The 22,691-nt window shown below is 38.1% G+C and overlaps 2 protein-coding genes across 5 annotated transcripts; both read left to right on the top strand.

Moving 5' to 3' along the window:
• Positions 1–226: 226 nt before the first annotated feature.
• On the top strand, positions 227–4,150 carry pigw (phosphatidylinositol glycan anchor biosynthesis, class W). The gene is made up of 2 exons (XM_026922219.3): positions 227–558; positions 2,520–4,150. The coding sequence occupies exon 2, from the start codon at positions 2,523–2,525 to the stop codon at positions 3,996–3,998; it is 1,476 nt and encodes a 491-aa protein (XP_026778020.3). The 5' UTR covers positions 227–558; positions 2,520–2,522; the 3' UTR covers positions 3,999–4,150.
• A 3,228-nt stretch (positions 4,151–7,378) lies between these two features.
• Positions 7,379–21,131, top strand: ggnbp2 (gametogenetin binding protein 2). Of its 4 annotated transcripts, none has more exons than XM_026922344.3 (14): positions 7,379–7,494; positions 9,991–10,116; positions 11,036–11,116; positions 11,348–11,601; positions 12,611–12,709; positions 13,286–13,399; positions 14,668–14,877; positions 15,544–15,718; positions 16,113–16,304; positions 16,503–16,650; positions 18,176–18,301; positions 18,675–18,829; positions 19,196–19,468; positions 20,297–21,131. In XM_026922344.3, the coding sequence occupies exons 2-14, from the start codon at positions 10,024–10,026 to the stop codon at positions 20,489–20,491; spliced, it is 2,115 nt and encodes a 704-aa protein (XP_026778145.3). In that variant the 5' UTR covers positions 7,379–7,494; positions 9,991–10,023; the 3' UTR covers positions 20,492–21,131. The 4 variants fall into 4 exon arrangements, with proteins under 4 accessions (XP_026778145.3, XP_053086569.1, XP_026778146.3 ...); XM_053230594.1 differs by lacking the exon at positions 7,379–7,494 and adding an exon at positions 7,543–7,690 and having other exon boundaries at positions 20,300–21,131; XM_026922345.3 differs by lacking the exon at positions 7,379–7,494 and adding an exon at positions 7,543–7,690.
• The last annotated feature ends 1,560 nt before the right edge of the window (positions 21,132–22,691 follow it).

Below are 22,691 nucleotides of genomic sequence, written 5' to 3'. Positions count from 1 at the left end.
AAAAGAAATGAGTAATGATTGAATGAAAATAATCTGCAAACTATATTGTTTATACAGTAATATATATTTTAATACTAAATAGTTTTTCTTCTAATCCAGAATTAGTTCATTTAATAATTACCTGAGGAGTTTAATCAGGTGTGTTAAAATGAAGTAGAATAATTAGCCAATCTTGGCGCAGGAAGTGGGACGAGTACAAACGTCACGACAAACCCCGCCCATCTGGTGACGTAGTACACAGGAACGCCCCGAGAGACGCTAACAGGAAGCATGCGAAAAAGCCGTAAAGAGTCAAGTATAACAAAAACACTTCAAATATCCGGAAAAACAGAAAGTTCAATATTTAGTTGATGAGATCGTGGAACCCGCATATTTAAAAAATAATAATAATAATTAATTCGTGAATCCTGATACATTTTAATACAATATGCAGCTTATTTATCCTGGACTTGACCTGACAGACCGGTCAGTGCTGATTAGAAGGAATGCTCACAGCTAAGTCAAGAGTAAAATAGTGAAAAACAGAAGTCCTCAGTCCTCAGAAGAGCTACCTCAAAGGTAGGTCTGCATCTTGTGTGATCCATTCTGCTTCAGTACATATAAGTTAGCTCTAAATCAAATGTTCAGTAGTTTTAATGGATAAATCTCTGTGATGGCGGAATTTAAAGGAAAACTTCACCCTCAAAAACATTAAATATGCTTATATTGAAAAAATTGTGATGTGTTTAGTGGTTCTGGTTAAAATTCATGGCCTGGTGCTGAAATCTTATTATCCCTGTGAGAAGTTAGTAGTTTTGTGCTGCTCTGACGTCACAGGGGGCGTTACTAGTGCAAATGCAATGTAGTTTAATAGGATTAAAAAAATCCAACTATCTCAAACATAAGGGATAACCATTAGGTTTCATGGTTCGCTCCTAAAAACAAAAAGAGCTTTTGTTTTAATTTGCCATTTCCCAGCAATGTTCAGTGGTGTGTTAATGAGAACTCCAGTCTAGAAGCAGTGGAAAGCGCAAACGCTGAACTCAAAGTTACAGCTATTTAACATTGTTGCACTGAGTTACGGCAGAGACTCGGCTCGGCTAGTTAGCCAGCCACAAGATGACGAGCACAGTGGTGTTATACTAGCATAAACGCTGAAGCACTCATACACAAACAATTGCGCTATGGACAAACAAAAACTCTTGCACGCTTTTGCACACTACGGCCTCTAAAAGCTGCTAAGATTCCTCCAAGCTTCTAAACATATTTTTATATATTTTTACATATAACATCTATATCTTGTCTAATAGATTCTATTCTATTCTATTTTTCTATTTTATTCACTATATTCGGCTTTTATTATATTCTGTTTTATTCTGCATCACTGGGATGAGGCACGAAGGAAAAACATTTCACTACATTAATACATCACATGTATGTAATGTATGTGACAAATAAAGAACCTTGAACCTAGATGCTGATCTGTCTGAGCAGAGTGTACGGTAAGGTGAGATAGCTGGACAGACTAAAGCTAGTTTTAGACTGTGTGATTACAGAGGTCGTTTAAGAGTTGTCACACTGTATGATGTGATCCCAGTAAAACCTTGACCGAATTCTATAACAGACTGAGATAACATGTGTTGAAGACCCTCTGAAGACCCTCTAACGACAGACCTGCGAATTTTCTGTGAAAGAAAATTACTGTATTCTGCTTACATCATCAATCTTTGCGATCCGGACTCGTGCAGAAAATGGGGTGACACAAACAAGCATTATTCAAAGTTTGTTTGTGTCCATTAGATTCGACTTTATTGTCATTGTGCAGAGCACGAGTACAGAGCTAATGAAATGCAACAGTTTTCACATATCCCAGGAAGCTGGGGTCAGAGCGCAGGGTCAGAGTGCAGGGTCAGCCATGATACAACTCCCCTGGAGCAGATGTAGTTAAGGGCCTTGCTCAAGGGCCCAACAGTGGCACCTTGGCAGTGCTGGGGGTTTGAATCCCTGACCTTCTGATCAGCCTTAACTGTTCAGCCACCACGGCCTTGTAGCATGATTAGTTTACATTTCATCATTGACACTACTGTATTTGTAGCTATACCACAAAACTAGCAATGATCATACTCTGAGATTTAAAAAAAAAATGACAGCGTGACAAGTAATAATCTTGAAACACCACTGAAGTCACATAGTCTAAAAATGACTTTACAGCTGTCTCCATCTGACCACCTCGCATGTTTGTCTACATTTCGCCAAAAAAAAAAAAACATTTCCTGATATAACATGCTATAAAATGTCATTTTTAGTGGACAGATTAACGATTAAAGTCAAGCTATCTAAAACCAAAACAAGGTGAGGAAGCAAAAAGAGAAAATAACATCATTCGTGTCATCCTTTATTTAGAAAGGGTTACAGTTTAGTAATATCACCTTTCACTATTACCAGCAAACAGTTGTATCGTTATGAGAAATATCATTCAATTAAAAAAATTTTCTGCATTATGCAATGTAGTATTTCATATAACGTCTTCTTTCTCCTAGGCAATGGCTGAAACGGAAATAAAAGTCGCCTTCGTGAGCAACCTCAACGGCACGACGCTGACGGAAGTGTCTCTCGGATCCTTCCTCGCCCCACTCTGTCTTCTCGGCCGAGGCTTGTTCGTACTAGTGTTTCACCTGAATAAAGGTGTTCTCCCTCTCAGCAGCAGTGCTCACCTGCTTTTGGATTTCACTCTGCTCATAACACCGCTGGTCCTCTCATGCACTGTCCTTAGTGACATCCTTCATTGGGTTGTATTAGTTATAGCTGTCACTGATATTTGTGCAGTTTCTATATTGTACTCAAAAAGGAATAAAAAGCATGCCAGTCATCAGAGTTTGATTGACAGATTTGAACACAGCCATGTCGAGTCCAAACTGGTGCCTTTTTTGACCGCGTTCAGGGTGCTGGTCAACGTCAAGACGGCTATCAGCATCCTAGCTGTGGACTTTAGTGTATTTCCGAGACGATACGCCAAAACTGAGACGTACGGGACAGGGGTTATGGACTTCGGAGTCGGAGCTTATGTTATGGCCAATGCAATGGTGTGTCCTGAAGCTAGAGGGAAAAAAGTACAGGGTTCGAAACTGAGCCATTTGGCGAAGCAGATTTGCTCCGTCTGGCCCCTGGTTGTGCTTGGGTTTGCAAGGCTGGCGAGCGTGAAATCGACAGGCTATCACGAACACGTCACCGAATACGGGCTGCACTGGAACTTCTTTTTCACTTTAGCCATAGTGAGAGTGGTGGCTTCGGCTATACTCGCCGTGTTTCCCATCAACATCTCCTGGCTCTTGTCCTTGCTGATCAGTGGAGCTTACCAAGTCGTCTTAGAGACAACAGATCTGAAATCATTTCTCACTCAGAACACTGAGCGCAGTAGCTTCGTGCAAGCCAATAAAGAAGGAATATTCTCTGTAGTGGGTTACGTCGCTGTCTACATGGCTGGAGTTCAGGTTGGTGTCTATCTAATGCAAGCTAGAACTCTGGTCAAGGACTGGATACGAGTTATCCGGAACCTTCTCCTGGGAAGCTTTGGGCTCTGGGTTGCTTTACATGCCTGTCAGATGCACTTAGAGCCGGTTTCACGTCGCATGGCCAACCTGCCGTTCTGTATATGGACCATAGCACAGTCCTTGTTTTTTCTTTCCTGTTTGGGCATAGCTGATATTGCATTGCTTTTTGCCAAAGTGGTGTCCAATTTCTCTGCTGTGTCAACCTCCTGGAATCCTCATCGTCGTTCAGAAACAGAACGGAAAATAGGGAACAAACTGAACGCGCTGTGTTTAATTCAGTCTGTGAACAGGAATCAGCTGCTGTTTTTCCTGCTGGCGAATGTAATGACCGGATTAACTAACATACTCGTAGACACTTTGAAAAGCAACGACTTCTTTGCGGTTTGTGTTTTACTGTCTTACATGTTCATAAACAGTTTAATTATATTCATTTTCCATCTGAATAATATTACAATTAAATTTTGGTGATTTTTTTTTCCCCTTGTTTTAATCAGTTTAGATTAATCACTGCTGTGAAGATATCATTTGAACAAGATTGTTGGTAATAATTATGACCAAGCTGTTATGTATTTATCACTTTGTGATATATCAAATAAAATATTTAAAGTGAGCTCATACAATGCAGACATGCCTGTTTTAATATCAATAAGGAAGACACAACCTGGCTGTCATAAAGACTGCCTTATGTAAATATTACTATTAATCCTCGGGTTAGGGTTATTATTAAATCTGTTTTCATGGTGAAGGGTTACATAGGAAACAAATGGACTCATCTGTGTCAAATTCTAGTAGAAAAAAAATTATTTTAACACAAAAACTCTCATATACATATTTTTGTTCAGATGTGTGGCAAGAAATAATAATAAAACAGCGAGGCAAATGTCTGCTACTTAATGCTCCTCCATTTTTTTTTATTGACCATAGCCCCGCCTACTTAGTTTCTCTTGTCCCGCCTACTTAATTTCTCTTGTCTGGTGAATTCACAGGTCAGAGTTCACCTAGATAAAACTGGCACAAAATGAAGGTAACCGCAACACACAAACACGTATTTTGTATCCTGCGTCCTTTCCCCTTCAGTGAATTTTCTGTATGCTACAATTACACCATAGACACTAGCACCTCTGCTGTATTTATAGGGAAAATTCCCTGCTTCAAATACATTTTATATCAAAATCTGAGTATATATTTTTATTTTTGTTATTAAACAACAAGATGCTGAAGCTCTTATTGTTTCGATATTACAATTATAGCAAGAGAATGTCTACTAATCAAGGTGAATAACAGACTCCAGGAAGAAGTTAGAAGGTATATACTATATACTTTTATATATATAAGTTATATTTATGTATATCAGCGTTTAAAAATATACAAAAGGTTTCTTATATTCCATATGTGCATGAAATTCTCTTACTAAACTTTACTTACAGTGTTGTAACATACTAAAAGATTGATTCTGCCAAAAAATAACAAATTATTTAACAGAAAACACATATACAGAGATAAATACACAACAATTTATAGAATGTGCCAGAGGTAAAATAGAATTACAATAACCTACAGAAGTACTACAGTGTAATTAGGTTTTTTTAATGTAAAAGTTCTGTAGTGGTTAAAAAAAATAAATAATAAAGTGTAAGTTAGGCTTGGTGCTTGGTTACTTTGTAATATGTATAGTGCTAGTGTATATGTACTAGAGTATATAGGTTTCTGTTCAGTAGAAATATAAATATAAAATAGGGCCTTCTTTCAGTACAGTTACACATTAAAACCCATTAGGAACCACCAGAAATCGTTATGTTGTCTAATGATTAAATTCTTTTCAGCAGTGGGGATATTAAAGAAAAAATAAAACCTTACATATCAGTTTTTAAATCCTGGATTTTCCTGTCAGAAAATGTGCTAAATATTTTCAGTGAATATGAAATAAGATGCTACAAATACATAATGTCTTAAGCATGTAACTGAGGCTCAGATAGAAGGACTAAACCATGGAAAATATGTGTCCCCCATTACCAGACATGTTAGAGAAAATGGTTTTTGGTGAGTCTTAACAAAAACATTTCCATGGTTCTTTAGAATATGTCAAATATTTCTCCTTTACAGCTAGATAAATAACACCTTGGAGATTGAATGCCCCCTAGTGCATAAGCTAGCCTATTACTGAAGTGTCTCACTGACTCAAAATGATTGGAAGTATGTGTGTGTGTGTGTGTGTGTGTGTGTGTGTGTGTGTGTTTATATATATATATATGATAAAAGAGCTAGTCCTGTATCTTTTTTTTATTCAATGCAATGAAAACTAAGAATGTTACAGCAAGATGGCATTCAAGTTACAATCAACTAACAGGGGCTTAGACACAATATAACATTACCCCGGGGGAGAAAAAAAAAAAACCTGATAAAGCCCGAAAAGACACGTAGTAACCTTATAAATACAAATACAGCTATATCAATAAATACAAATTTATCACGGGTATTATCAATTTTTTTATAATAAATTATATTTATCAAATAAATAAAAAAATAAATCAATAAATAATTAAAATGCTTAGCCAATAAGATTTATCAAAAAATAAAAAAAACTTATATGGGCTTCTTCGTCATAGTTCCCATATTTAATATTTTATATATTATATGTTTAATATACAAATAGTCCTGTATCTTTTTTTTTTTTGCAAAGAAAACAGCACTACATATACAAAGAGATACAAAGAGCATAAAGAAAAGAGAAGGAAAAATATACAAACAGGCAAATAAAGGAAAACTGAATCAGCAGGAAAAAATAAGATCATAGTTCTTAAGAAATTTGTTATTCATATTATTATTAATGAGTTTATGAGAGTTTACAGTATGGGAACTTTCAGCAAGAAAGACTTCAAATCTAGGCAAAGTGTTGAGGAATTTGTTCTTGTCAATAAAATAAAATATTTGCAATGTAAGCGAAAGAAATGAACAATAGGTTCAATAGCATGGTTACTTTATGTAGAAAAATAAAGAAATCTATCTTTCATTGAAAAGTATAAATCACATTTTATACAAATAGTCCTGTATTTTCTTTCACCATTCACACCATCTTTATTTGTAGATGTTTGAGAGGCAACATCGTTCCTAAGGGCTTCTAACTAAACATTCAACAACTGCCTATTAAGAGGTTACTCTAAAAAATTATGAGATGGTAGCCTATAGCATAAGTCAAGTGTAATAGCCTATCAGTTTCATTTTATTTTAATGTTTTTATTAATTTTTTTTTTTGCAAGGTATAACAAAACATTAAACATTTGCAAGTGTAAAAAAATGAGAATCCAGAGGATCCAACAGTAAATGAAATTCTGAAAAGAAACTAAAGCATCTTGAAAATAAAAATAGAAGGTATTTTGTTGAAAATTTACACTTATGAATATAAAATTTTGCAAGGAGTACTAATAAAATAATGATAAACTTTACATGGGAAGAGTCTAATTTCAAGGAAATCACAAAAATCCCAAATAAATAAATAAATAAATAAATAAATAAATAAATAAAATAAAATTTTGCCTAATACAGAAGTTTGGGGATAAATTCTTTTTTTTTTTTTTTTTTTTTTTTTTTTTTTGTTTGTTTGTTTTTTTTATTTACAATTTTTTGACAAAAAAATTTGAAAAGTCAACGCAAAACACTGCAATACACACAATTCCAAAATAAAGTGGTCAGTTGTTTCTTGAAAGTGATGACAAAATTAACAATTGGGTGAAATACTGTTATAATTTAGAGGGTAACAATTATGAATCATCTTAAAAGAGACTTTTTCTTAAAAGAGAATTATTTTTCTGCAGAAGCCACAAACGCTCCTGCAGCTTTGTGAGACCTGGACTGGTTATTGCGTCATCACGGGGGCAAAGGTCACTAGGAAATTCGGTCGCCGCGTCCGCGTCTGTGTCGCACTTGTTTGTTTTTGTGAAAAAAAACCCGGCAACTTTTGATATCGGTAAGTGTGATTATGGGGTGCGTTTATTTACTTATTTATTTTGCAGCAGCACTGTAGCTATTACAGCACGGTAGGTCATGTAGGGAGTGATGTTAGCAGTGATGTTAAACTCCGGCTAATCGCGCTCACTTCCTGCGCTCGCGGTTGTCAAGCCGCTCCGGTGTCGCTCGGCTGCGGATCCTCAGGCTGTGTGAAGGTAGCGAGCAGAAACCTAGCCTCTGTCAGTGTTTATGTTTTTAAACCGTGTGTTTTACTAATATATACATATATGTGCTTAATTAAAGTCATGGCTTGGCGTTTTGTAGTTTATCCTGGAGAACATTTCTATTTAGAAAGCAGCCGCGGTCACTTGTAGCTGCAGCTCAGTAGCTAACATCAGCTTGCTAAGCTGTCACCATTAGCCTAGCTTGTTAGCATGCTCCATTAAGTAACAGTAGGCTTGTTAGCTAGCTAGCTAACCCGTGACCAAGCTAGCTAGACGATACACTGAGTGTCCTCTGTGCTTTGAATGCATGTTGCGTTCAAACTTTTATTTGCCTCTAGTTAGGTCATACTGCTTCTGGACTTAGCCTGCAAACAGCTTGCATATAACTAACCAGGCTCGGTGCTTCGCTATAGCTAGTCAGCTGCTCAAGTCTGATACTATCTACCTCATTAGCATGTTCTTAGCATGCTAACTGCCTGCCTGCTGGCTGTCAAAGTCGTAGTGCAAGTGTAACCTAGCTAATGTTTGCTATGTCTATATAGATATATATTTAAAAAAATAACTATCTTTTAGTTTTACTTGTTGCATTATGTGGGAAAAAAATTTCCATTCAATTTAACGAAAAAGTTAACGTGTTTGCGCGCTTAACTTGTTTGAAAAATTAGGACAGTTAGCTAGGCTAGGCTAGTTAGCTAGCCACGTAGTTAGCAGGTTAAGTAACTTCGCTAGCTGGTTTATAGAGATGACCCCTGGAATTAGGTTGTAATTTTAAAACAAAGTGGCTTGTATTTTGGAGTGAACTAAACAGTAACTTTGCCATTTTCACTTTGTTCTTTTGCTGTAGCTGGTTGTTAATTGTAAAAACCACCATGTTAAGGTGCTACAGGGCGTCACCAGCTGTTAGCCAGTCAGCTAGCACTCGCTGTTCTGTGATTAGAGAATAATAACCTTTAGCTCAGGGCTTCTCAGATGATTTGTAGCCAGGGATGGTTTTAACTGTAAAATCAATTCATTAGACGTCCTCAGTTCAAATTTCTTTCATGAACATTATTCAAAAGTGTACACTGAGATATATTTTGTTTGTTTATTAGAGGCATAGAGCTTTGTGTTCCTGAACTTTCCACCAGCAGCAGCAGCAGCACACATCAGCTCCAGCTTTCAGAATTACTGAGCTTTAGATTAAACCCATTCACTTCCCAATTCAAGTCCACAGCTATAAAAACTCTCGTAGTTTTCATAAACATAATCATTTTTATAAGTTTGTGGACCTGCTTTGAGAACATCTGCCTTCGCAAAGACATATACCTGGCTCTTTATGAAAATCATGAGTGTTTTTTTTTTTTTTTATTATTAAATAAAAGGCAGTTGTTGGTTTATTTATTATTATAGTAAATGTTGGACGGAAAACTGGCTTGTTTACGGGGAAACTCAGTTTAAGGCGTTTTATATTTTTCAGCATAATTCACAAAGCACTTCAGGGTTACGTTATTCCAGATGATCCCTGTGTCACTTAAGATGAAATCCTAACATAGTTGCCACCAGTCATCCGCTTGACTTAATGTGTTTGAAATATTTAATGAGGATGTAAACGTTGTATTGATCCTAAGGGTATTGCAATGTGTATGAATGTAGTCAGGGATGCTGCTAAGAAAAGTTATGTAACACCTAGTAATAGTAAAAGGCTTTGATAATTCTCTACAACAGCACCACTGCAAAACACGTACAGTTAATCCTGTCCAAAGAGGGCTTAAGCTGTGGTCTTAATTATTTATCTGTTAATTATACCATTTAATAACTGTTATATAACAGTTGTAATAGTTAATTATATGTCTGAAATGTGCTAGCATTTCAAATATTTTTTTTGTGTAAAATTGCCATCATTTTGTAATCATTCGTTTCTTATAACATGTAAATGTGAATTGTGATTTTTGTTTATAAGTTTACCACACACACACACACACACACACCAACATGAGCCAATCACTGTCAGAATATGCTTATGGAAACATGCAGTCATTCCTACCAACAGGATCGACCCTGCTTGGAACACATTTTTCCGAATCCTTAGGAAAAGCTCCTCTCAGCAGTTTTATGACTAGGTCGAGGGCAGAAACGTTAAATTCCATGTAGAACTGCCTTCAGTGGGATGATATTAATTTTTTTTTTTTTTTTTTTTCTACTTGTCTTTTTTGCAAACACAAACATGGTGGCAACTCTTAAATTATTATTTTAAAAAAAAAAAAAAAAAAAGACATTAACACGCCTATTGCCCTGTTCTGTTATGTCCACAGGCAGCGCTCCGTCGACAGTAGCTAGGAGAAGACATGGCGCGCCTGGTAGCTGTTTGCAGAGACGGAGAAGAGGACTACCGTTTCCTCGCGAGACAAATTCCCTTATACATTGATGACTCGCTCACGGTAAGATGGTTGTTTCTGATCCTGAATCACATCCCTACACATCTGTTCCCATAAGAGCATGGGTTAGATGTGCAGAACTGCTAGCTAGCACTTAAAGTCTAGATGTCATGCTCATGTGTATAAGGGGCTAATCTGTATTAGAAGCAGACAGACTCGTTCTTACAAACCTTTTTTTTTTTTTTTTTTTTTTTTTTGTCAATATTGCACATCTTGTGTCCAAACTGTAGTTGCAGCTGAACTATTGGATTATAGAACAATCCAGAATGCAATTAGATGCAACATTTTCCTTTCCCACAATTCAAATTTGATTTTTAATCAGAGCGTAACGCCGATTATACCTGACCGTATCATGCTCCTTGCATATGGAACGTATCCTGATGAGATTTTAGCCAATTGCACTTGTATTCAAATCCTCCTCCAGTTAGTCCAACTGAAATCTGATTGCTGTATCATGAGTAACATGTAAAACAAGTCTTTGCACTTGACTGCTAGCTTGCTGTGTTCCTTGCTTCCAATTGTTTTATGCAAAAGATGGTTGCTGATTCAAGAGTTGCGAGTTTTTAATCTCTCCAAAGGTGCTAACTTTGGTAGTCATGTGGCACATGTTTTTGAGGTAAAAAATAAAATGAGTCCCCCCCAAACTGTGGCTTGGAGAGAAGGATCCATTTTCACTCAGATAAAATGCATCTCGGATTAAAATCCGGGCTAGCTAGTTCTAAAGTGCATATGAAGTTGCATGTGGGTAATAATCCCAATCTGGATATAATCCTAGTACGCATAAGTCAACAGCAAGAGTTACCGTGCTGTACTGCGCCGTACAGTGGAAAAGCACTGTATCCACCTGAGAAGTGAAATACATGACGTGTCTTTATCATGATTATTAATCTCACTATCATTTGCCTACTTCCCTCCTGTCCAGATGGTGATGGAGTTTCCTCACACTGTATTGCACTTTGACAGTCATCAGACCAACAGTTCCCAGATTAAGCAGTTTATTGAGGTAAGGCTATTGCGTAAGAACTATTGCAGTGCTATGTGATAGTGAGAGTGATATTATAGTAACCCAATAGGTTATGCTTTGAGCTTGGCATTTTATGCAGTTACTAATCTGCAGGAACTATATAAATGAATAGTGTTGTTATTATTATTTTTTTTCTGGAAAAGCTTTTTTTTCCATTTCAAACAGTGTATGTGGAAGCTGATGACTGTATCAGATGCTTTCTCTTTGCAGCGTCACAGCATGCTGAAGCAGCAGGACCTGAGCATGGCCCTGATGGTGATGTCACGTGAAGTGTTCAACGCGCTCTCGCAGCTGGTGCCATGCGTGGGCTGCAGACGCAGCGTCGAGCGGCTCTTCGCTCAGCTCACAGACTCGGGCTACTTTGCCCTGGAGCCGCTGACTGTGGGCTCAGCTGGTGTGCTGTCCGTCGCCAGGGCCTGTCTGGCAGACCCCCGCAAACTCTACACACTCTTCTACGTCCACGGGTAAGAGAGAATCATCACCAATACAAAAATAGTCCTTTTTGGTCACCGAAGTCATTCAAATGAAATGAAGTAAAGTTTAAAAAAAAAAAAAAGGAAGAAGAAGAACCCGTGATGCTTGTTTGTCATGTCACATTCTGTAGAGGAGTATTGTATGTCTTGGCCTCAGCCCCTTGAAAGAATTCACAATTTTGTATTGCTGTTCCCCCCCCTTCCCTCTCCCCTATTCTGTGTCATACTGTTGGGGGTGTTGTTTATTTTACTTTCCTATAGCAACACATCCCAAAGCATTTTATTCCTCTTATAACACAGCAATTAGTCAACGATTACAATTTTTTGATTTATTAATGAAGGAAATATTTGTGTTTTTTAACCATTTATGGTTACATTTAATGTTGTTGAACATCTGGGAGCCAAGCTAGCTCTGTTATCACTTAACTTATAGTAGCTATAAATAGATGTTATCTCAACAGATTCTCTTTTTTTTCCTCTCCTGAATTAATAAGACGAAAAAACCACAAAGCACTAAGCCTTCTGTTCTTATTGCCGTCGTGGGAGAAACCTTACTGATTCTTACAAACTGCTGACACTGTAGATTCCTTCCATAAATGTTAAACATGTCCTTACAGAAAACGACACATTTTACTTTGTTAAATAAAATGTTTTCAATCCATTTATTATTAGCCGCGTGTTAGAGCATATGCCATAACGAGGCCCTCTGAATTAGCCGTTACTATAGAAACCGCAACATATTAGAAGAAGCGCATTAATATAAACCTGCAATTTGATTTACACCTGGCACTATTGTCAAAACTGGTGTTTATAGAAAATTAATGATCACCTTCTGACCAATCAGGTTTGAGAATTCAACAGTGCTGTGATGATGAACATTATTGTATTATGTCTCAATCTGTTTTGTGTGCAATAGAACACTGAAGGTGCTGAGTGTTTATTTCTGTTCAGTGTCTGTGTTACTTGTACCAACGTTATTTATAATTTTCTTTGTTTGTAGGTCAAAGTTGAACGACGTTATTGACTCCATTCCCAAAAGCAAAAAGAACAAACGCTGTCAGTTGCATTCTTTAGACACACACAAGCCCAAACCCTTGGGGTAAGTCTATTCTCACCAATATTTCTAATCCTACAGCATTGCTTTGGTTTTGAAAGTGTAGAAGAGTGTGCTTGCTGTCCTGACCATTTTCATTTAGTGCTAGGTGACTGGTGTATGTTGATACATCTCTAAGCCCTGTCCCCTGGCGTGCTCATGATGCTGTAGAGAGGAGACTGCGGAGAGAGAGTTAGTGCTAGAAAAACACAATGCTGCAGCAGTGAGGAAAGAGGTCAGGTGTAGGATTGTTTTCCCCTTTTGGCTCTTTCGGACCCCCGGCAGGTAGGCAGCACAGCTCCTACTTCCAGCAGCAATGCTGTTACTAAGCAACGACAAGAATGCTGTGTACAGGAAAGCCCCATGTTACCTTTCTGTCAGGTTTATGACCTTGAATTAGCTTGGATAAATAAATTCTTAATCCTGAAATCATGTCACCTGTCGAGTTTAGGAAGTGATTTTGGGGCTGTAAAACAGGTGCTTTAAGTCACTTCAGTTTAAGCAGGTCCTGCCTGGTTATTGGCTGTTTGGTAGTCGTAGAGACAGTTTGCGTGTTTGGTGACTGTGGCGACTGTGTTGCAGAGGGAGCTGGATGGATGTATGGGAGCTGATGTCTCAGGAGTGCCGGGAAGAGGTGGTTCTGATCGACAGTGCTTGTTTACTGGAGACGCTGGAGACGTACTTGCGTAAACACAGGTAAACCTGTTGTATCCAAACATTGTATGCTTGGAATGATCGCCTTCTCTCAAGCCCAGCTATGTGACATTTATTCATGCTTTATGAACAGATTCTTTATATCCACCCAGTTGGATACACACATTTTCACACTTGATAGATTTCTCTCATGTTCTAATTATAACTGCGCAGTATATCATTTGTTGATCATTACTGAAGTTTTATAACGTGTAACATACAAATCAACACAATCACTTTCATTCTGTTTTAAAGTGCCCTTGAATTCAAACGTAAGAGCTTTTTGTATGAGTCTCTTGGTGTTGTGGACACAAATACGCCAATATAAATAGAAATTGTGTTTTGTAGATAATATTATTTTACAGTTTATAATTTCTGGGAAAATGGTGAAAATCTTTTGGTAACTCATCCTGTACTTATCTGATTTGTGGCCAATCAAATACTCTATAGAATGAGATGTTTGAGCAAAGATCAGGATTTACCCACAGGACACAGCTGTGGGTGAATCCTGATCTTTGCTCAACCATCTCAACCGTCACTCTAGAAGCATCACAGTCTGCACTAACCGACATGGTGTGTGTGCTAGAACAAGCAGTCCATGTGTGAATAACACAGCAAGCGAGCATTTGAATATATTAAGGCATTTTAGTGTGTTTAGTCCAACATTCTCGTTTCTTGATAGATTTAATTCTCTGCCTCGTGTTAAACAGCAGGCTTTTTCCTCTCCCCTGTGGGAAACCCAGTGTGCTTACTGTTGGATGAGGCTCACTGCGGGGCTAAGGGGGAAAACCTGCTGTGAGCTGGTAACAAATGATTGACAGAGCAGTACCGATCTGAGGCATGGTGCTTGCTCTGCTTTAGGAAAACAAACATGGCAAAGTCACAGTGGGAAAATTGGCAGTAAGAAAGCCTACCTAGCTGAAAGCAAGCTCTCTTTAAACTCTCGGTTGCATTATTTAGCCTGTTTGCTAAGTCCCTGTTGAATTTGTTTAGATCCATCAGGAGGTGTAGCATATCTCTAATTCTATTGGCTGTTGTGGAAATCAGTCACACTGTTAAACACTCTCCCTCCCCGCCCTAATGCTTCAGCATTCAGAATCAAATCATAGCTTTCATGCCATCTTATGGCCATCTTAATTCAGTGAGCACAGTACAGTACAATTCACAGTACAGTGTTGCCAGACTAGATGCAGTGCATAATGTGCTTTTTTTTTTTTTTTTTTTTTTTTAATTAATTAATTTTTAAACAGTGTTTTCTCTGTGGTTGTCAGGTTCTGCACAGACTGTAAAAACAAGGTGCTGAGGGCCTACAACATCCTTGTGGGTGAGTTGGACTGCAGTAAGGAGAAGGGCTACTCCGCTGCACTCTATGAGGGTCTGCGCTGCTGCCCCCACGAGCGCCACATCCACGTCTGCTGCGAGACCGATTTCATCGCTCACCTGCTGGGCCGCGCTGAGCCAGAGTTCGCCGGGGGATATGAGTAAGTCATTTAAGCTTAATTTAATTTGTTAATTTGTTCTTGTATATGTTTCTTATTTATTGGTTGGCAATTTTTAAATAAATTAATAAATGAGACTCTGATAGAAAGTTGTCCACTGTGATACAATTTTAAGTCTAGACATTTTATATATTTGCACCAAAATGATAATAGCCATAGCTTTGCAATGAGTGTCATCTGAACGAAAAGGGCCTGTAATCCCTCCAGTTAAAAAATGGGTACAAAACATACATTTTGGAATTTTTTTCCTCTGCATTATAATCCTGCAGGAATGTTCACAAGCTGTCCGTGGGGCTCTGTGTGTCTTTGAGGCCAGTTATTGCAGGCTGTCTGGCTCAAAGACAGTTTAAGGAAAACGCTTCTCTGTTCTAATGCCTGCGACTGTGTGTTAAATCATACTACTTTCAGGCTGGGGTATGCGTTAGAGAATTTCGACCAATTCAAACCAGACAGCTCTGATTGTGAATTACTTTGAGTTATAGGATTTCCAGGGTAGCTTTGCTACATAGTCTTTGCTTATAGTACAGAATCACCTCACTCATGTTGCCTATGTCAGAGTGCCCTACATTGTAAGTAATAGTAAGTTGGCTGACATTTGTAACATAGTGCTGGATACTACACAGCCTCAAGGATCATGATTATGTGCAGGCGCAGAGAGAGGCATGCTAAGACCATCGACATAGCACAGGAGGAAGTCTTGACGTGTCTGGGGATCCACCTGTATGAGCGGCTACACCGGATCTGGCAAAAGCTGCGGGCTGAGGAGCAGACGTGGCAGATACTCTTCTACCTCTGTATCGACGCACTACGCAAAAGCTTTGAGGTATGAAGAACAGGATTTCTGATTTCCGTTTAGATACTGTTGCGTCCCGCTTCAGTGGCACTGACATGGTAGTGTGTGCTGCTGGAGGTCATATTCACTGTGTGCTGCCTAGAATTAACTACAGAGAATTAACACTGTGAACAATGCAAGTGTATGAGATGCACTAAAAACACGTTTGGTGTTATACAGTTTTGGACTATTGACATTACTCAGCAATTCCATTGATGCACTTATACTAGCTGCCAGTGTCACTGCTGTGCTGAAAATGGTCCACCACCCAAATTATATGAGCTTACAGAAAGCACCTGTATGGAATAAAATGGACAATAAGTGTAGTAACTACAAGGTAGGTGTATCTAAGAAGCTGAAAACTCTTTCTGTTTCTCCTTTATAGATGGCAGTAGAAAAGGTGCAGGGAATCAGCCGGCTGGAACAACTCTGCGAAGAGCTGTCAGAGGAGGAACGAGCAAAAGAGCTTAAGCAAGAAAAGAAGAGGCAGAAACGCAAGAACAGACGCAAAAACAAGTGCGGCTTTGACATGTCTGAGCAAGAGACCAATGGATACAAAGAAAAGAGCTTGGGAGAGGTAAAAGGCAGCCTTTCTCTTTTGGAACTTCTCCTCTTTCTGTGTCGTCCTTTCATTTTCACTTTAACTGCTACTGCCAGCATGTAGAGACTGGCTGCTCTGAGCTGATGTACCCTAAGGTTAAATTTGGCACTGTGTTGTGGACTTGTGAAACTATTACACAACCTCACACAAAATCTTTCTACTTCCCTTCTCCAGGGTTTAGAGGATTCAGTGAACACTGGCTGTAAGTCATGCGGCAACAGGGAGGAGCCTGGAGGAGGTGTGGAGTCTATCGTGCCTATCGAGAGCTCTTCCTGTAGCTGTCCTGCCACCACCATATTGGGCTCGCCCAAAAGCAAAAATGGTATAACATTTTTATGTACTTTTCTTAGGGCTGTAAAAAATAACTGTGTTAATTGTGTTTTACGTGGCTGTTTCTTTTTTTGGTGGTTTTTTTTTTTTTCATAGTTAATTAAACATAATTGGTGAGCTTAGTTCAGTTAGCTAATTGGCAGTAGTGGTTTAACCACATTTTCCAGTAGTAAGGTGGAACCATTGCTATTGTTTAAATTGGAGAGCTTGTAAGTAAATACTACATTATGGACAGAGTAACAGAGAGCCCTGAAAAACTGAAAACATGGATTGTAAGAAAATGAATGAGTTCCATTACCAAACAGGTTGCCCAGGTTGTTCGTGCCCTCTAACAGCATGTCAGGGAGTTCCTTCTGTCTCTGCGGGTCTTTTTTTTTATTTTTATTTTATTTTATTTTAATTTTTTTTTAGGTATATAGCTCAGTTCATTTTTAAAGTACTGTGCTATTAAGTTATACATCACTTATCTGTTTCTATGTATTAAATCAGGACTTCCCAGTTCATATGGTGACAAAAATCCATACACATTTGTGTGTTGCGTACATTAGTTATGATATATGCTCTGGTATTAAATATTAATTAGGGCCTACTCGAATTCCTGTTCTCTAAACCTCTCTTCAGAGCAGTAATATTTGTTACATAATAAATCATAATTTAAAGCAGTTTCTGCAGTTAAAAGTATATCCAGAAGGTGGTGTATACCAGTGATGGTGCAAAGCCATGCATGTGAAATAAGTATTTTTGATTTTTAATTATTATTTTCTATTATTGCACAGTCAATAACAACCTATAAGCCAAGATACTGTGACCAACAATAGACTTGCAATGAACTTAGTGTTACCTACAGTGTAGGAGGTGTATCTTTTATTCAGTAGCTGTGCAACAGTAAAATATAGGTTGTAGGTGTGTCTCTGACTTCATCCCCAGCGTTATGCCTTTGTGCTTAGCTTCTACCCATCGGCAGCTGTATTTTAAGCAATAACATATGGTATGGTGTAAAAATATTCTACAGAACATTTTTTTTATTAGTTTGACTATGGTTCAAACATACACGAAAACAGACTCCTGTCAGATGTTGTGTTTGATCAATAGTCGTTATAAAGTAGCACATGATTTAGGTCACATGACAGACGTCGCAGAAACTGTGTGGGTGAATCCTAAACGACTCACACTCTGAACATATAGTGCACTACATAGGGTGGAGAATCCATTATTTCACTGCCCATGTGGTGCATTTATATTAGACGGTTAAGACAAAATTGTGTGTACATTTAGAATTTCAATGCTTTTTTAAACACTATGTTTGTTCAGAGGAATATTGACATCCTACACATGAAGCCTTGGGCACATCAAGTTAAATTAAGAATTCTAGAAAATACTGACTCATCCCTGCTTCCGTATACTTATTGGTCAAAGGTAGGCCTGTTATGTTTAGACACGAGGAAAATAAAGTGTACTGTTGTGGAAATAATGGAGAATTGATGACTCATAATGCACTGATCTGTGTGTGTATGTAGGTTTGCTATCTCATAGTCATGGCAGCGACTGTGGCTATTCTTCCAGTATGGAAGGCAGCGAGACGGGTTCCAGGGAAGGCTCAGACGTGGCCTGCACCGAGGGAATGTGTAACCATGACGAAACGGGTACCAGCTTCTTTGTACTGTTGCTAGATGGTTGAATAAACAATTCACAGAAGTATAACCGAACGTCATGCTTTTTGATACGTATAAGGCTGTGATCACATGAGAGTAGTATTGTGTGAGAGGTTATTTTCCATATTAGCATGAAAAACCCTCCAAGCAGCACTTTCTATACAAAAATTTCCAAATGTGAAGACAGCCTGAAGCATATCATAATGTACACTCAAACCCTTAGTCTGACGTGCTGCAGCAGTGTACATTTAATTTGACAGAGCCATGTCGGTTTGTGTGCTGAAATTGAACAGATTATTAAATAATCTTTAATGAATTAAATTAGTAATGATCAATCTTAAGGATTTCCTTCTTGTCTCTGCAGCCGAGTACTCATGCAGTCATCACTGCTTAGAGGACAAAGAGGAGGACGGCGTGGACAGCTGCGTGGAGTGTTGGGCAAACTGTGAAGAGCACGCCAAAGGCAAGAACAAGAAGAAAAAAAGGAAGAGCAGGGGCTTGTTAACTCCGACCGAGCATGTGAGTTACACTGGGCAAAGCATAAGCCTCCTTCACATTACACTATCAAGTCTTACACTATGCACAGATGAGTTAGATAAAAATAAAAATAAATCACAGTATGATTGCAGTACAAACCAACATAAATGGCTTTAGGTACAAGTATTACTTATTTAGGTAAAACTGATATGTGAAGAGTAATTATACAGGTTAGAATCACTGTGTGCTAGATTGTATAGAATGTTATAGTAAGTGCCAGGTGCACAGACAGCACTGATGTCTTGTGCAACTTGCTACAAAATGTTTGTAGAAAATTGCTTGTTTATTAATAGAACACAATTTTTGCTCCATAATCTTAGGCTGTATGTTCTGTACTTTCCTCTCCAGCATGTTTCCCAGGCAGATGTATGTCCATCAGATAGCAGCCGGAGAGGAGATCCGAGCGGCTTGCCTCTCTCAGAAAACACCCACGATCCCTCTGCCCCATCCACACACAGCTGCCAGAGCGAACAGACATCTTGCCCGAAGCTGTGCTGCGGCTTCAGTGCTGGCCTGCAGCTGCCCTGGACCAAGCGACAGCTAGCAAGTAGCCTGAACCATCAGACTCCAGATACCTGCACACAGGGGCACTGTACCACCAAAAGTCTCATGGAGCTGCTGGTGAGTGGGCTGTGCTTTAAAAATACACAAAATTCAACACATTTGTGAGACAGGAATATATTTACCGATGGATGGTATCTGCCTCTTATCTCATAGCTAATTTTTTAATTGATTTTACACACATTTGTGTTTGTAAATTCTGAGAATGCCAGATGGTGTTTCTTTATCTACTGTATAAAGTATTTTGTCTGTGTAATTTAAAAAAAAAACAAAAAAAAAAACCTGAATTGCGACGTGTTCATATTAGCAAAACGGTGACGACAAATAATTGAAGAAATCAAAAGCTAAACTCAAATTTATATGTAGTTGAGTTTAGATGTAGTATGCGTTTGTTTTGCTAGTGTTGCTGCTTGCTCAGGATGCTTAATAAGAACTAAAACACAGCAGAGACTGCTGTTCTAGGAAAATAATCAGTGACGGGGAGGTGTGATGCAGCCCGATATAAAGCTAGTTTTGTTACAACATTGATTATTTTCCAATAACAGCATGTCCCAGACCACAGCAATTTGCTAACAACTACAGTTGTTACAGCTGTGTATATTTACATATAATGTCAGTGAAACAACCTGGTTCCTGTAATCACTTATGTTATAGCAGCTGTAAACAACCATTCCCTCACCAGCTTCTCTTTGTTTCCCTTTCTCTTGAACTTAATAAGAAAAACAATTCAGGTTGTAGTGTAGATTCAGCAGCTTCTGACCAATCAGAATTGTGGTATAATTATGAATAATTTGTGGTAGACCAAGTATTTGATTGTGAAAATGAGGTACAATTGAAAGAAGAAAAAAAAATAGACTAATTTTTTTCCCCCAATAATGTGTGGTCAAGCAGGATGAGGCAGAAGTGTCATCGGATGAAGAGAACTGCCTGACACAGGATGAGATCCAGTCGTTTGTAGAGGAGAACAAGTCTTTCTACAGCACACGAGACCAGTACAGGCAGCACCTGAAGGACCGATTCACCAAATACTGCCACTCCAGTGTGTGCAGAGGAGATTGGCTACCTACGACCAGTGTCAAATAAATAAAAACACCAAACACGATTTTTACAGATGGGAAAAAACGCTCACGATTACCCCTGCTGCAGAAGGGAAAAAAAAAAAAAAAAAAAAAGGAGAAGAAAATTTTGGGGTCAAAACCAGAACGAATTCTTGAGCTGTGTCTTCTTTGTTAAAGTTTAATTTTATTTGTTGGGGATAGTTAAATGGTCACATCCACTTCTTTCACATTTATCTTTCCAGTCTCTACATCTCTTTTCTCTTTTTCACTTTAAATTCCTCCCTGCTCCTTGCTCATTTCTCCCACATCCCTCACTGACACTCAGGTGTAGTTTATTTGCTGTTTCTGGATTTACTGATTCTAGGAGTGGGTTCATAAGATCACAGTGGACGTGATAAGATTGCAGGCTGTCACTGTAGTGATACTTGTAGTCTTCTAGTCTTATTGTTTATTTAACATGTCTCTTTATTTTCCCAGTTCATCTCACTTACTGAGACACTTCATTTTAGTGGCAAATTGTTGTACCAATAAATGTGTACAGAAATGAAAATATCTGAATATAAAGATTTTACAGAGAGAGAAACATCCATTTATAAGGAGGCTTGGGCGTACTCTTGAGCGCAATGTGCAAAATTGACATAATAAAGAATATTTATTAATATGCATTAAGACCAGTGTGTGGTGTTTTCTACTTGGAATAATTACTGGAATGACTTTTCAAATTTTTGTTTTAAAAGAATATTTTACACAACTTTGCTTGTGCCCCAAGTGTAGTTGATCAGCCCAGACATTTTGTTGGAAGTTTTTAAGTAGCTAACGAGTGCTTGGTGTCTTTTTCACCCAATTTATTTAAGAAATAAATAATAATTAAAAAAAAACATCAGGGCATGCTGGTACAAAAAATAATGAACGACAGGTGATGTGTGATGTACTTTTTATCCATTTATATATTATTGTGGAACATCATTTGACACAAGTTGGTTCCCTCAGCAGACTATTTTTTTTCTCTCTCACTCATGAAGTTAATTAGACAAATAAATAAATAAATAAAGAAAAATTCCAGCTTGTCATGTTACCAAGAACTGGAAAGTGCAAAGCCACTTTAAAAAAAAATAAAAAATTTAGGTCAGAGGTAACGCTGTAACTATCAAGTAGCTGATACTGGAGACTCCTTCCAATAACACTAAAACATCTGAGAAAACCTCACCATGTCAGTAATTACACGTTTTTTTTTTTTTTTATTGCCAGTTTATATCGTATTGGTAACATTAGAATGAGTGCATGAATATAAACCATGCAGCTGTGCTGGTATAGAAAATTAATCAACACCTGCTGATCAATCAGAATCGAGAATTCAACAGCGCTGTGATGTAAAGTCAATTAACACAATAAGTAATTCCCAAATCCAAGTTATTTACCTGCTTCAAATGACATCAAGTGTACACTATTGTGAAATTTCTAGAATGAATAATTTTGTGAAATAACAGAAATGGTCTTTATTTACAAATTCCATAATCTACTTGACATTACTGAAGAACTGGCAGAAACATGATATGACCAAGAGCTTGTGGAAACCTGACCATCACACCCATATGTGGTTCTTCCCCAAACTGTTGCCACAGAGTAGGAAGCACAAAATTGTATAGAATATCTTTCTTTGCTGTAGCATTGCAGTTTCCCTTCACCAGACCTAAGAGGCCCAGACATGTTCCAGCATGATAATGTCCCTATGTACAAAGCTCCATGAAGACATGGTTTGCCAAGGTTGGAGAGGAAGAACTCGAGTGTCCTGCACAGAGCCCTGACCTCAACCCCACTGAACACCTTTAGGATGAACTGGAACACTGACTGCACTCCAGACCTCCTCATTCAACATAAGCACCTGATCTCACTAATGCTCTTGTAGCTGAATGAGCACAAATCCCCACAGCCACGCTCCAAAATCTAGTGGAAAGCCTTCCCAGAAGAGTGGAGGTTATTATAACAGCAAAAGGAGGACTAAATCTGGAATGAGATGTTCATCATGCACATATGAGTGTGATGCTTAGGTGTCCACAAACTTTTGCTCATTCAGTATAGTGTATTTCTTGTGTGTATTTACAGAAAAGCCTACTTGTCTAGCCTCTTTGTTAGGCAGATTAACCATGAAGCCTTAAATTCTTCTTACTATCCCTTAAATTGCACAAAATACCTGGTTTATTTCATGCTTTAAAAAACGATTATAC

The sequence above is a fragment of the Pangasianodon hypophthalmus genome, chromosome 27 (genome assembly GCF_027358585.1).
Source record: "Pangasianodon hypophthalmus isolate fPanHyp1 chromosome 27, fPanHyp1.pri, whole genome shotgun sequence".
NCBI classification, from domain to species: domain Eukaryota; kingdom Metazoa; phylum Chordata; class Actinopteri; order Siluriformes; family Pangasiidae; genus Pangasianodon; species Pangasianodon hypophthalmus.
Note: the sequence above shows the minus strand (reverse complement) of the source record. Positions and strands in the feature narration are given on the sequence as shown.